Here is a 13,912-nt window from a genome sequence, read left to right on the forward strand (position 1 = left end):
TCCCGACTTTCCATATCTCTAAAAAATTGCACATAAAATATTTGCACAATTAATACCAAATTTGTAGGGTTTATTGAAAAAACTTATCGCTATTCAAAACTAATTAACTAAAGGTTAATTGTAAATTAATAAAAAAACAAAGTTTATTTCAATTTTTTTTACACAGACATGCCAAATTAGTACATTAGGAAAATCTAACAAAATCATATCATCGGCATATTACAAAATACTATAACTATTTTTTGATTGCATCGAATAAATAGACATTAAAAATTTTATTCTCTCTATATATGACAAGAACTAGATCTAGATCTAGAACTAGGAGGTGGATGTGATAGCAAAAATAAAAAAAAATTGAGAATTTATGTTACCACATTAAACCACTACAATCAAGAATTACACATACATCTAACATCAACATATCAAAAGAATTAAAATTAAAAAACATGGAGCTCTTCCTTCACAATTTCGCATGCATAAATCCATCACAAATTAAGGTCTAAAAGCTTAAAAAATTACATACCTAGTGTGGAAATGAGTAGATCTAAGCACCGTAGAAAAATCCCCCGAAGATTTGAAGTTCAAAACCTCCCCCCTATATTTAAGTCACTTTAGGAGAGAGAAACCTCGAGGAGAATGAACAGGGCTCGGGGAGGAAGAAGACTATATAGGGGCATCTTTTCAGGTGGGCCATATAAGCAGCGCCTGCGAAGATTGATCTTTGCAGGCGGACCATATAAGCGTCGCTTGCAAAAATCGATCTTCGCAGGCGACGCTTATATGGTCTGCCTGCAAAGATCAATCTTCGCAGACGGACCGCCCCCTTCACCCCAGGTATTTTTTTTGCCGGCAGGGTTTTGGCTCCGAATTACATGCCCGCCTGTGAAAATCGATCCCCTACGACACCGAAAATGAGTTTTCTAGTAGTGACGTATGCTAATTGTTAAATGTGTGTGTGTGCGCACACTGTGTGGGAATTTGATATCATGGCTGGCGTTATTCGACTATGCCCTGTATTGATAGATTATCGAGAGCAAATCATTTTGGTGTAATAGAATGCAAGAGAAAAAAATGATATAGTTCTTGGAAGATGTCCTTGGGTAGTGTTTGCTTTCTCGATCGAGCAAATTTAAACAATTGTGTATTGTTTCTCTTGTAATGAGATAATAGGGGATAATAGAATTATCTTAATTGCTAAATGATATTAATTAAATGGTGTATCAATTTCATAAATTAAATATAGAAATAAATAAATCAGCGAAATTCGAAGAAACTTTGGCTGGTGTGTTCGGTAGTACACCTTTCCAACTTGTACTCCCTTGTTTTGTTTTCTGCATGCACACTCTCAATTTGTTAAACGGTGTATTTTAAAAAATATTCATTAAAAATTTTATTTTAAAAATCATACTAATCTATTTTTTAAAATTTTTTAGCTAATACTTAATTAATTATGTGCTAATTCAACGTTTCGCTTTGCATGCCGGCTGCCGAGGAAGGATTTCAAACCCCCAAACGAACACAATATAAGGGTGTGTACGATGCTGTCTCTTCCTATTTTCCACTCACTTGGTTTTTTTATGCTTCTCGAATGACTAAAATGGTGTGTGTATGTGTTTTTTAAAGAAAAATTTGTAGGAAAGTTGCTTTAAAAAAATAATTAATCCACTTCTATATTTTTTAGGCCAGTACTCAGTTAGTCATATGCTAGTGAGCCATTAGTTTTATGTGCACGGGGAAGAATCTCCTAACCCTTATTGTCAAACACAGCCTAAGTCATGTATCCATGGTATTTGTAAAAAAAAAAATGGAAAAGTGGACGGTCAGATAAAAGCTCATCTGAGCCAAAAACAAATAAACAACCGATCCGAGCAGCTTATTAGGACATGTTTAATCTATTAGACAATACAAGATTTTCTAAATATTTTCCTTATAACAATTGGGACGATAAAATTAAGCTCTAACCATGAACTCAAAACATAATTTTTATTGCTAGTCTTTTCTTCTTCTTTTTTCACTATCACGCAATTATATTTCCATTAAACTACAAGTCGTTCTTGAGCTATTATTAACCATAGTAATAGTAATGATGTTTTGTATCTCATCTAGTCATCTTCTCTTTCGTATCAGCGAATATTCCTAACTAGTAATTAAGACTAAGAACTCCTAATCTCCTATTATTGATTTGTACATGCCCCTTAGCCTTTTCTGGCAATCCCATCCTATCATAGGTGTTTTTGGGGGCACCATCGTTTTTTTTTTCTTTTTTGGCAAGTGCATCGTCGATCACAACAATTTGATCAAGAGTTGACCGAGATAATCCCACTTGCAAAGTATAGAAAAACCTAATCCGTATCCAATTTCGACGTCCATCTTACCTTACGTCCACCGCATCTCATCCTTTGCTGTTATCATCTCGGTATAAAAATTGGGACTCATGCAACATATCATTGCCATCGATCGATCTCCGTACAACGATCGAGATAGCAGCAGACGGGGAGCTTGTCCCAAGTCGCCTTAATTTTGATGCAGATGATCGGCGGCGAGATGTGGACGGCGGCCGGCAGGAGGCTTCATCAGCAACGGGACCTGCATGCGATACTTCGCACGGCGCATCGACGCTGCTGCACGCGACCAATCGGTGGAGGTTTGGACGCACCCGCCGCGCCACCTGGAGACCTCCGCACGCTGTCAGGTGCTGTACATATACAACCGCCCCGTATTTTTACTTGTACTTGTATCTATATCGCTTGTTAGCGAAAAAAAAAGAAAGATATTTTTAGATAAAACTTTTATATACATCTTCTCAATGATTTTAGAAGCAAATGCTGCAAGACACACTACACTAAAACCATAAAATCAACAACTTTTCAAAATTAGTGCTAAAGACAGTCCCTGCGTCACTCTCGCGTAGGCGGCTCGGGGGAGATACCCTAGCCGCCTGCACCGCCACCCTCCTCACCCCCTCTTGCAGCCTCGCCGCCGCCGGAAACCGTGCGGTTGGCCAGGAAGGCGACGGCGGAAAAAGAGCCGACGAAACTCCTCCTCGGCGCGGGAGACAGCAGCCGGCGGTTTCTTCAGTGTGGGACGATAGATCTAGCACTGTTCCGATCAGATCCAGTCCCCTTGCAGCCAAATTTAATTAAAATTTAAATTTTGAATTAAATTTTTGACTTACTTATAAGCGAAAAGATGAGTTTGATATGTCTCTCATTCAAGGTGTACTCTCCAGCCTACGCAGGTGTTGTTTTTTCCTCAATCAAGAAATTGTATTCTAATTCGGTTGTTCCTCGTCTGAAACAAACAGAATCGATCATGATTGACCTCCTTCAATTCGTCTGGCTGTACAAATTTCAGGTGTTGGGATGTTGATCCATCAATTCAAAGCTTTGCTTGCACCTAAGAAGATCTATCCATGGCGGTCGTCGCATCTGCAATCCTTAGAGGTATTTCATCAAATTCACACTTTCTATAACGGTCTATTTGAAACAGACTTTTAAAATATCAAATTCTTATGTTGCTGATGTTTTGACTGTTACATGATAATGTTCATTAAAAATTACTTTGTAATAATAACTTTTAAGTAGGAAACATATATATTATCCGAATGCATTCTATATTGTCCGCATCACATATACAATTGATTGTCATGTCGTTGTATTTTTTATGTTTATGCCACTTTTTCCCGACAAGTAACTTTTGTATCACTAATTCATCCAAATACTTTTTCTTAGTGAACTCATGATTCTATTGATAAATAGTACTCATTTTGGGATGGAGGGAGTATAATTTAGCTGACGAATTCGGTTTTCTTTTTCTTTCAATAGAGTTGAATTCAAATTTGCATTTAACATTGTGGGTCAATTTTAAAGCCCGTTTAATCTGCATTGTTTCGATTGTAATGATGTGAGCCACTTATTCAGCACATCAAATTTGTGTGATAAATAAAATGTGCCTCAAAACCAAGTGGACAATGTAGTTTTCATTATATCTAAAGTATAAAGTTATAGCCCTCTACATCCTAAAGCTTAACATACAAACATGTCACATCATCATCCACTAGCAATTATTACATCTTAACATGTAAATCTACAATTTGTTATATTTAAGAGCTTAACATGCAAGTATATCAAATCATCATCACATTATTTTCATAATATTTCAACATATATCTATCAAGTCCCATATTTCTTCTCTTCATTTAGTTTGATTTGAATTTTAGTATTTTTCTTCAAATAGAGGAACTTGCTTGCTTAATAGTTCTCCCTATTTATTATGTGCTCTGTTTGTAGGTTTTTTTTCCTGCCCCTATTGAACTCTGTGATTATTATGCATTGCATTGCTTCTACTAATCTTAAAAAATTGAACCAAAATACATTTTCTACCATCAATTTTTATCATATAAACCCCCAAAAAAAATTCTACCTACAATCTGTATCATATAATATATGTTAATTTATGCTATACTAAAATAAAACAAATATTTCTAACACATCATATATCCCATCTAATTCAATCTACGACATCCCGCATCAACACGCATGGTATCAACTGGTTATACTATAGTTAGTCTCCAGAGGACAACAATATTTATTAAGTTTCGAATTTTTCAAATATTAAATCATGGAAATGTTATATTTAAGGTTCCACACAAAATACAACTAGATATTTATCATTTGTGAAATTAAGAATTATCAAACCATGTAAAGTTACAATTGATACTCCAAACTGAATAACACTTCAATTCCATTGTAATAAATACTAGCTTGAAAGTCCAAGACGATATAAATAAATACTCTCTCCATCCCATAAAAAAAACAAATCTAAAATATGATGTGATGTGACACATCCTAGCACTACGAATCTGGACAAGATTCGTAGTATTAGGATGTGTCACATCATGTGCTATGTTTTTTTTATGAGACAGAGGGAGTATTAAATTGTGAAATTATTAAATTTTAAAAATATAAAGAACATAAGAAATGTATAAGAACATATTATATATATGTGATTGGCTCCTGTAGGGATAAAATAAGGTATGTAATTCTAATTCTGTTTATTTATCTATAAAAATAAAATTGTTCCATCTAACCTTTAAAACAAACAAAGTTTACACATAATTTAATTTAAACTAAGTTTACTTATAAAATATATCAAATTTGTTGCAAATGTAACATAGAATTAAACGTTTTAAAATTTACAGTTTAACAATAGTCCCTACATACACACAACTAGTATTTTAATGATATGTCAAATAGTAACTAGTTAGCGCATTTGCGAAATTCCCAAACACATATAAGAATTAGTAGTTCAATACAATTTCTCAACATTATTCCTAGTTGGTGACGAGGATGGTTGATATATAGGCCATCTAGCAGTGGCGGCAGAGTTTTGGCTAAGCTTATTATGGCATACAAAACAGGACGGGTCATTATAACATGATAGTTAATTATTGACTATTATAATTTAAAAAATAAATGCATATGATTTTTAGAAGAATATTAAATATAGAAAGTTTTCAATTAATAGTTTAGGAGGTGTGCTCGCGAAAAATGACTGAGTAGATCAGCCAATAAGCTGAATCGAATGGTGCCTTTAGTATATACTTAGAAAATTGGCTAGGCAATTATCTGCTTTGCGACTAAAGTTGTATCTACTAACTGAGCCAAATAATTTGAAAATGCTAACTTTTTTGATATAAGAAAAACAGGACTAACTATTTTTGGTATTGGCAAAATTTTGGCTACAAAACCCACAGCTTGAACCGATGCTCTTCCAAACACCAAATCCAATCAAAAAAAAAAACCAACCCCCCTCTTCTCCATTCTCTTCCCGAATCCCGATGAGGGGATGTCGGCGAGGCTGCGGCTTGCAGGTGGAGGAGCTCCACGCCGAGACGCAGCGCCGCCGCGGCCTCGACGCCTCCGGCGACAAATCATGAGTACCACTCCCATTCTCTCTCTCTCTCTCTCCCCCAACCTGCCCTACAGCGAGCTTTAGCACCGCGGGCAGCGATCTGGATCTGCTCACGCTAGCCATGACGCAATTCGTGCCGTATAGCTTCGCGTCCCCGCGTGTGTGTCAGTGTGTGCTCGTGGTCTGTGTCTTGGTGTGCGTCGTCTTCACTTGTGTGACTCTTGAGTCTCTGACGCGTTTCCACTAGGTGCGGAGGCTGCACACTGCCCCTTCTAATGCTGCTGCTGCTGCTGCTGTCACGGATGGTGGTGATCAGGACAAGACGAAATCCGCAAAAGGTTTACTTACTTACTACTAATACTGGTCAAATAATAATTTATTCATTCATCTTACTTACCATGAGCGAAGAATTGAACTTAGGTCGAGTAACTATTTTTTTGGCATGTTTTTCTTGTGTATTCAATTGGTGGGTGCAGATGATGATGGTGATGACAAAGTTCAGTGTAAAAAGGAGAAGATTGTCACGGCCACGAAGAAAGGTGCTGCAGTGTTGGACCAGTACATCCCTGACAACATCAAAACGGCCTACCATGTCTTGCAAGTGGTGTGTGATCTAATGTTTGCCACCTTGTCTCTTTATTTCTTCTGTACAATTTATATGGTTCTTTATATTCCTACTACTTGGTTATACGTGCTAGCTGAATTGCGAACAGAACACAATTTCTCTCCAGGGTAAACACAAAATTTAAAAGTTTCCATTATTCACACCATATCAGCAATTTAGTGCTTGATAGTACATTATATTGTTTTCAGTTTGGGGCATGTTTATATTATTCATAGATTGATTGGTCTTTTGTTTTGCTTGACCTGTAGCAAGTCTAATTCTATAAGGTATTTAGAGATTAGTCCAAGGAAAACTCATGATGGAACCTCTAATTTCCGTACTCGGTATTGACAGTAGCTAGTAGCTATCATACTTTTCGCATGGTCCTCTCTTCATATTATGATCTCATCATTTGATACTGAAACTGATTTGCATTTAGTTGAATATTTATCCGTGCCTTTTGCTAATTTATCAGTTTATATTGCAGGGTGATGAGATCTATGATGCCACCATGAACCAGACTAATGTTGGAGGCAACAATAATAAGTTCTATATCATCCAAGCCTTAGGTCTGTCCAACAACTCTCTCACTCTGTCCCTCTCTCTGACCTGTTTAAATTATAAAACATACTCTTGCTTCTATCAATTGAGTGATATGAATTTGACCCATGAGGTTATCTTTGACAACTGCCACTTCTTTTAGAAGAACAATACATAAACATACTCACATGTTCTTGTACAATACATACATTCGATCTCTGAAATAATGTATAGTGTTCGATCATTAACTGATGTTTTGGTTTTAGAATCTGATGCTGGTGGAAACTTCATGGTTTACAGTAGATGGGGGAGGGTAGGGACACGGGGTAAAGGCAAGCTACAGGGTCCCTTCTCATGAGAACAAGCAATAGATGAATTTGAGAGAAAGTTCCATGATAAAACAGATATCCATTGGTCCTATCGCAAGGGATCTCATTGTTATGCACATAAATACACCTGGCTTGAAATGGACTATGGTGAAGCTGATAAAGAAACTGTAAGATTTACTTTGTGTTTTCCACTTAGTAACTGTGTAATATAGCACCTGTAATTGTTTTAATCCTTGTTCTCTTCAAATTTGTCCTAGAATAAGAAGACCAGTTCCATTACTAATCAGTTAGAAGAAACGAAACTTGAAACTCGAACTGCAAGCTTCATATCCCTCATATGCGATATAAGCATGATGAAGCAGCAAATGGTGGAAATAGGTAAGCTGTTTCAATGTTGTTGCTCTTATACTTATTGTACATCATAGGAATATCCTGTTTAACCACTTGCTGTATTCATATGCTAGCCAAATATTGTTGCCATTAAACAAAGATAATCAAATTATTTCTAACCTTCATATGTTGATTCATGGAATAATTAATTTGCATGGTAGATACTGTAATGAGGGAATTAATTTTCAGAAGAAAAACTGAGACCAAAATATGGGATTAAAACCAGTTAATGGCAGAAAAGAGTTGAATTGACTCAGTAAAAAAAGTCAAATATCATTTTATCATATGCGTGTTCGATGGTGTCCCACATGTTAAGAGTTTATCTGTTTTGAAAAGTATTTCATGTTGCTCATTCGTCAAATATCTGCTTTTCTGATTCATCTTGTGTAACTGATCAGGTTACAATGCTGACAAGCTTCCTCTGGGAAAGCTAAGCAAATCTACAATACTTAAGGTAAGTTGTTCCATATACTTTGTTTGAATTATCATGTGAGCATACAAGCCTGCAAGTTGAAGAACGGTGCATGTAAAGCTTTCACTTAATTCCTAACATGCTAGATGAAAGTTAACATAACCACGTGCTATAAAAGTTATGTTTTCTGTATATTTCAGTGCCGTATGAAGTAACAGTTTGGATTTCATCGTCTTGTTCATATACCATTTGTCCCATCCTTTCTTTTCTTTTTTTCCGATAATGATGTTGTTCCACGTTCCACAGGGTTATGATGTTTTGAAAAGGATTTCCAATGTTATTTCAGGAGCAGACACGGACAGGACACAGCTTGAACAATTGACTGGGTGGGTCTATGCATTTTTTTTAATTTGGTCACAACTCACAAGCATAGCCTATAATCAAATAATAGGATGTCTGTGTTGTCTTCCGGTTTCAGATCTTTAAGATGATGAAGATTTTTTTTAAAATAAATGCTTGAATTTTAATATTTTATTATTTCTAATGTTCTAAACTGTTTTATACTTTGTAATACATGTATCATGGGCATTGTTTGAGGAAATTAGTTTTGCATTCAGTGTTAAAAAGTTAACTCGGTTGTTTTTTTTTGTCACGTTCTAGATAGAAATTACTTTTCTAGAATAAATTGCATTTGTCAGAATTGATTCTAGTAAGATGCTCTTATGTTTTTTTTTGTCACATTCTAGATAGAAATTACTTTTCTGGAATAAATTGCATTTGTCAGTATTGATTCTAGTAAGATGCTCTTATGCTGCATCTGTTTATATATCCTTTAAAGGCTTATATTTGTGCTTACTAAGATGCTCTTATGCTGCGTCCGTTTGCAGAGAATTCTACAGTGTGATCCCTCATGACTTCGGTTTTAAGAAAATGAGTGAGCTTTAAACGCTCTAACTTAATTGATCTTTAAGTCATGATTTAAATAATTAGGGCATCCAGCTCTGTTTTGGACCTTTATATAGGGTTATCTGACCTATTTAATTTATTTGACAGGTGAATTCATTATTGACACTCCTCAGAAGCTAAAAGCTAAGCTAGAAATGGTAATAATCTACTTTCACCATGAAATGTTTGTGCATCTTATGATTTTAAAAAATAATGAATTTATAGCATTATTTTGTTTCTATGTTAAGCCTTGTGTTATAGTGCCTATTGTACAATACTATCTAATGATGAAATTTTCTTGTCATTATCTAAATTTCTACTAAAGTTGTTGAAATTGTTGTAGCTCCATATCCTTTTCTCTATCTGATTATTTTACATCATTCATATTATTATGTTACATGTTCCTTGACTTAATGCACCTTTTTCTCTATTACACCCTGCTCATGTTATTAGCTTTCTTGCTCTTTGAAAGGTTGAAGCCCTTAGTGAGATTGAGATTGCAATCAAGCTTCTGGAGGACGATTCAAGTGACCAGGTATGTCATTATGCAAATAACTGTGGCATTCGATATGGACTTGTGGGTTCTCCTCAATTGTAAAATCTTCATTTATCTTATAATCTTCAAGTAAAGAACTCCTTGTAACTGTACAAACCTTGCACCTGTTGCATGTTTCCATATGTAGGATCATCCATTGTATGCCCGATACAAGCAATTTTGCTGTGACTTTACACCTTTGGAAGTTGATTCTGAAGAATACTCTATGGTAAAACTTCTACCAAGAATTTATATGCACAACGATTTATGGACATTACGTGCCAGTGGCAAGGCGCATCAAGATAGTACTATTTGTCATTTTTAACTTGAATATAGGCTAGGGAAAGAAAGGTAATTTCTGTGAGCTTTTATGAACAGAAAGTCAGAAACTAACTTAACATGGTAGACTGAGTTTTTTTATTATGTCTATTTACTCTTTATTAATGTTATTGTTCAACTTTGTCTGAAGTGCTTAGATTTAACCTTGTTTGAAATTTTTGCTGTCCAGATAAAAACATATTTGACAAATACCCATGGAAAAACACATACAGGTTATACTGTTGACATAGTGCAAATATTTAAGGTGTCAAGGCTTGGTGAAATGGAGCGGTTTCAGAAGGTGAGTGGATCTTCCTAATCAGCTAAGCCACCCAAAAGAACTGTGCTCCAATTGTGAAATTAGTAATTTTCAAAATGTTCCTGCAGTTTGCTAGTGCTGGCAATAGGATGCTTTTATGGCATGGTTCTCGGCTGACCAACTGGGCTGGTATTCTTTCTCAGGGTAATTCATCTATCTTAAAATTCTATTTATACATTGGAGCTTCCCTGCACATTTGTGATTTCTTTTTCTGTTGCTGAAACATTTAGTTAGTATCCTATTCCCTTCAGAAATTCCAGAATATCCTGTGCTACTTGCCACTCCTTAAATGTTGGAACTGTTAAATGGATGAATGATATTATAATTAACATCACACTTCTCCTAGGTTTGCGAATTGCTCCTCCTGAAGCACCTATTTCAGGATTCATGTTCGGGAAAGGGGTATACTTTGCTGATATGTTTTCCAAGAGTGCAAACTATTGTTGTGCTTCAGAAGCATGCAAGTCTGGTGTGATGCTTCTATGTGAGGTATGTATGCTGTACTCGCCCTCGTGATATTATATGTTGAAGACTTACTCCTGGAAGTTGTGCAGTCTCAGTTTGTTTTGGTTCATTGGTTGTGTCATTTACCTTCTTACATCTATTATTCATTCTCAGTTTCAAGAGTTTGGACTATTCGCTTCTCCTCCCTTCAATTTTAAGTTGTTTACTGATATTATTCTTTTTCTTATGTTGGTTTTAACTTACATTTCTCAGGTTGCACTTGGTGAAATGAATGAACTACTATATGGAGATTTTGGTGCCGATAACCTGCCAAATGGAAAACTAAGGTCAGTTTCTCACACAATTATTTCCAAGTACTTTTCATGGACTTGTGGCATCAACTTCTTGTTAGTTAATGGTAGCATCCACTCTAGCCGCTACACTAGAAGGTGTACACAACCACATAGTTTTGTGAAATTGGCTTAAATGGTAAAAATAAAGACACGCAAGCTAAATCAAGTTATTAGTTACAAAGCCTGTGAATATATCACTATCCATAAAGGTTGAGAAAATATTTAACTGCTATCTCCCAAGTAAATCATGAGAACGAAAACACATCCTGCAATTCTTCATGCTGGACAACTGAACATAACCGCAGACAATTGGAGCGCATGAAGATAAACATGAGATTTTATCAAATTCAATATCATTCTGAAATTACCAAATCGACCATACAAGGGTAATTTGATGCCGTTTCAAGTACGTAAACCTAATGACAATTGGAACCACGTTTTCGAGAAAATTCATCATTTCATCAATATAACCTGTAATGATTAATTATAACAACTAACAGAAAGTTCTGTACAGGCTACTTTGATATGACACAAATTTCTGGCTGCAAACTATCTTGATACAGTACGAAAGGAGTTGGCCAAACAGAACCCAACATAGCTGAGTCCAAGATCACTGATGATGGTATGGTTATTCCACTTGGGAAACCTGAGAAGGTACCTTCGAGAAGGGTATGTGTACCTCCCCGCTGTGTTTGTATCTTCGTCAAAAACTAATCCTACACCAGCAAATTCGTTCGAGCTACTGTATGATTTAACTTAACTTTGACACAGCTCCTATCTAACTGCAGGGTAGCTTGATGTACAACGAGTACATAGTTTACAACGTGGATCAGATAAGGATGCGTTACATCCTCAATGTCAACTTCAACTTCAAGAGATGGGGATGAAATCCGACCATCTCAGAACATGAGATTTTACCATTGGGGTTCCCTTCTTATGTGAACAAATGTGTTATAAAGATAATTTCCTAGTATATTTTCATGTGGTTCTATGCTGATCGCTAATGCTGTGTGTGTGTATAGGACCATCACAATCCATTTTCCATGTGCACTCAAATTTTGTAGAAGGAATTACTCATCGGTGCAAGTAAAACTGACATGTGTGGACATTCTGCTGCTAGTGTGAAGTCTGTTGAACGCCATAAGTTACTTCCCAGACGCAAGTAAATATGCAGACATACAAGAAAGGAAAAAAAAAAGGGGAAGAATAGGAAAATCATAGGATTCTCATAGGAATTTAACTACAAAACTTATGATTGCAAAACACAGGAACGACCGTGTCGATTTTCTTGATCGGCAATAATACTTGTAGGGTGCACAAAATCAAGAAGAGATGATGACACAAATATTTATACTGATTCAGACTGTCAAGGTGAGGTACTACCCTAGTCTAATTGTACATAGATTGGATCTGTGTGTGCATAATATAGCGTGTGAATAGCACGTAGCATGTATGAAGAAATCGATCAATCACCCCTATTAGGTTTTAGGGGTGACCGGGTAAGGTTGGTAGGTTGTCCCTTATAATCTAGGTACCTACCACCTATTTACATGGAATAAGGACTTGTTCAGATTGTAACCAAAATAAAACATTACCAAATTTTGGCAATGCCAAAATTTTGGCAAGTTGGCAATATTGCCGAAATTTTGATAGGATTTCTTATGTATTTATCAAAGTTTGGCAACGAACTAAACGTAGATATATTTTTTTGGCAACTATGCCAAAAAATTGCATGGTTGAAAATGGCATCAATCTGAACAGCCCCTAAGATTTATAGCATTATCTTTAATCCCTTTATCAAGTTACATCATGTTGTATGAGCCTTAGGCCTACCCGGCCCATGTTGCGTAATACGACCCAAAGGCTTAATCTTGGGGTACCTGGGTATAGTGTCCCCACGTACCGTTTAATTGGACAACAGGAAAAACACATGAATTAAATGAGAGAGATAGACCAAATAATGTTTTCCAAAAGGTTGGAGCTCTTGCTAAGTTCCCTCGAAAATCTATATAGGATTGTCCATTTCACGGGAATTTCAAAGGATTGGATGGATAGGACTCAATCCATAGTTTCTAAGGCTTTCATGTGAAATTTTCCTATAGAATTGAAATCATCTAAAATTTCTATTTTTTTTCATACAAATCAAAGGGGCTCTAAGCATTGTACTCTACTTTGAGCAATGATGAAACTGGAAGAAGGGAAGAACTTTCCAAAGAAGGAAATCTTCTAGGCCCATACCCTCAAAACACATTTCAGCTCAGTTTGAAACAAATAGGGATTGTTCCATCATATTATCTACTTAATTATAGATTATAGGATAAATTAAATATTTTTTAAAAAATAAACTAAAAAATTAGCTTTATTTAAAGAGACACAGTACAAACGCATATGTTCATAACACGCGCATATTCACCTCTATGAACGTGCGCTCTATCTCTAGCTATGAGCACTTTGTCACCTACTATTGAAAAAATAATTAATCGTATATCAGTATATGTGAGCAACAAACATATTCCTCCGAGTAATCACCATCTGAATAATACTATGCTTCTAAGGGTTGTGGGAAAAATAAAGTAAGACTGAGTACTACCCACTGTACTCAACAAGTCATACCAAAAGGAAGGTATGATGCAGGATAATTCCAAAGCAAACTATGGATTATTTGCATAAAACAGTATTTACAAATCACAATTTGAATATAGTAAAAGAATAATTATAAATTAAGCAATATTAAATGTCACTGCCCAACGCTAAACCACGTTGAAACATGCACAACCAAACCACCTGAACTAAACCAGTTCATTAAGTCA

At 35.7% G+C, this 13,912-nt stretch overlaps 1 protein-coding gene across 4 annotated transcripts; it reads left to right on the forward strand.

Moving 5' to 3' along the window:
- The first annotated feature begins 5,774 nt into the window (after window positions 1-5,774).
- LOC4326478 (poly [ADP-ribose] polymerase 2-B) lies at window positions 5,775-12,221 on the forward strand. Of its 4 annotated transcripts, none has more exons than XR_001544633.3 (18): window positions 5,775-5,938; window positions 6,161-6,251; window positions 6,390-6,517; window positions 7,005-7,086; window positions 7,324-7,553; window positions 7,644-7,764; window positions 8,175-8,230; window positions 8,495-8,574; window positions 9,076-9,122; window positions 9,242-9,291; window positions 9,606-9,668; window positions 9,817-9,897; window positions 10,177-10,287; window positions 10,374-10,449; window positions 10,652-10,794; window positions 11,023-11,096; window positions 11,617-11,771; window positions 11,891-12,221. XR_001544633.3 is itself a non-coding variant. In XM_015775967.3 (18 exons), the coding sequence occupies exons 5-18, from the start codon at window positions 7,524-7,526 to the stop codon at window positions 11,987-11,989; spliced, it is 1,137 nt and encodes a 378-aa protein (XP_015631453.1). In that variant the 5' UTR covers window positions 5,775-5,938; window positions 6,161-6,251; window positions 6,390-6,517; window positions 7,005-7,086; window positions 7,358-7,523; the 3' UTR covers window positions 11,990-12,221. The 4 variants fall into 4 exon arrangements, 2 of the variants coding, with proteins under 2 accessions (XP_015631453.1, XP_066166174.1); XR_010741064.1 differs by having other exon boundaries at window positions 7,358-7,553; window positions 11,874-12,221; XM_015775967.3 differs by having other exon boundaries at window positions 7,358-7,553; window positions 11,666-11,771.
- The last annotated feature ends 1,691 nt before the right edge of the window (window positions 12,222-13,912 follow it).

This window comes from Oryza sativa, chromosome 1, assembly GCF_034140825.1.
Source record: "Oryza sativa Japonica Group chromosome 1, ASM3414082v1".
Lineage (NCBI taxonomy): Eukaryota > Viridiplantae > Streptophyta > Magnoliopsida > Poales > Poaceae > Oryza > Oryza sativa.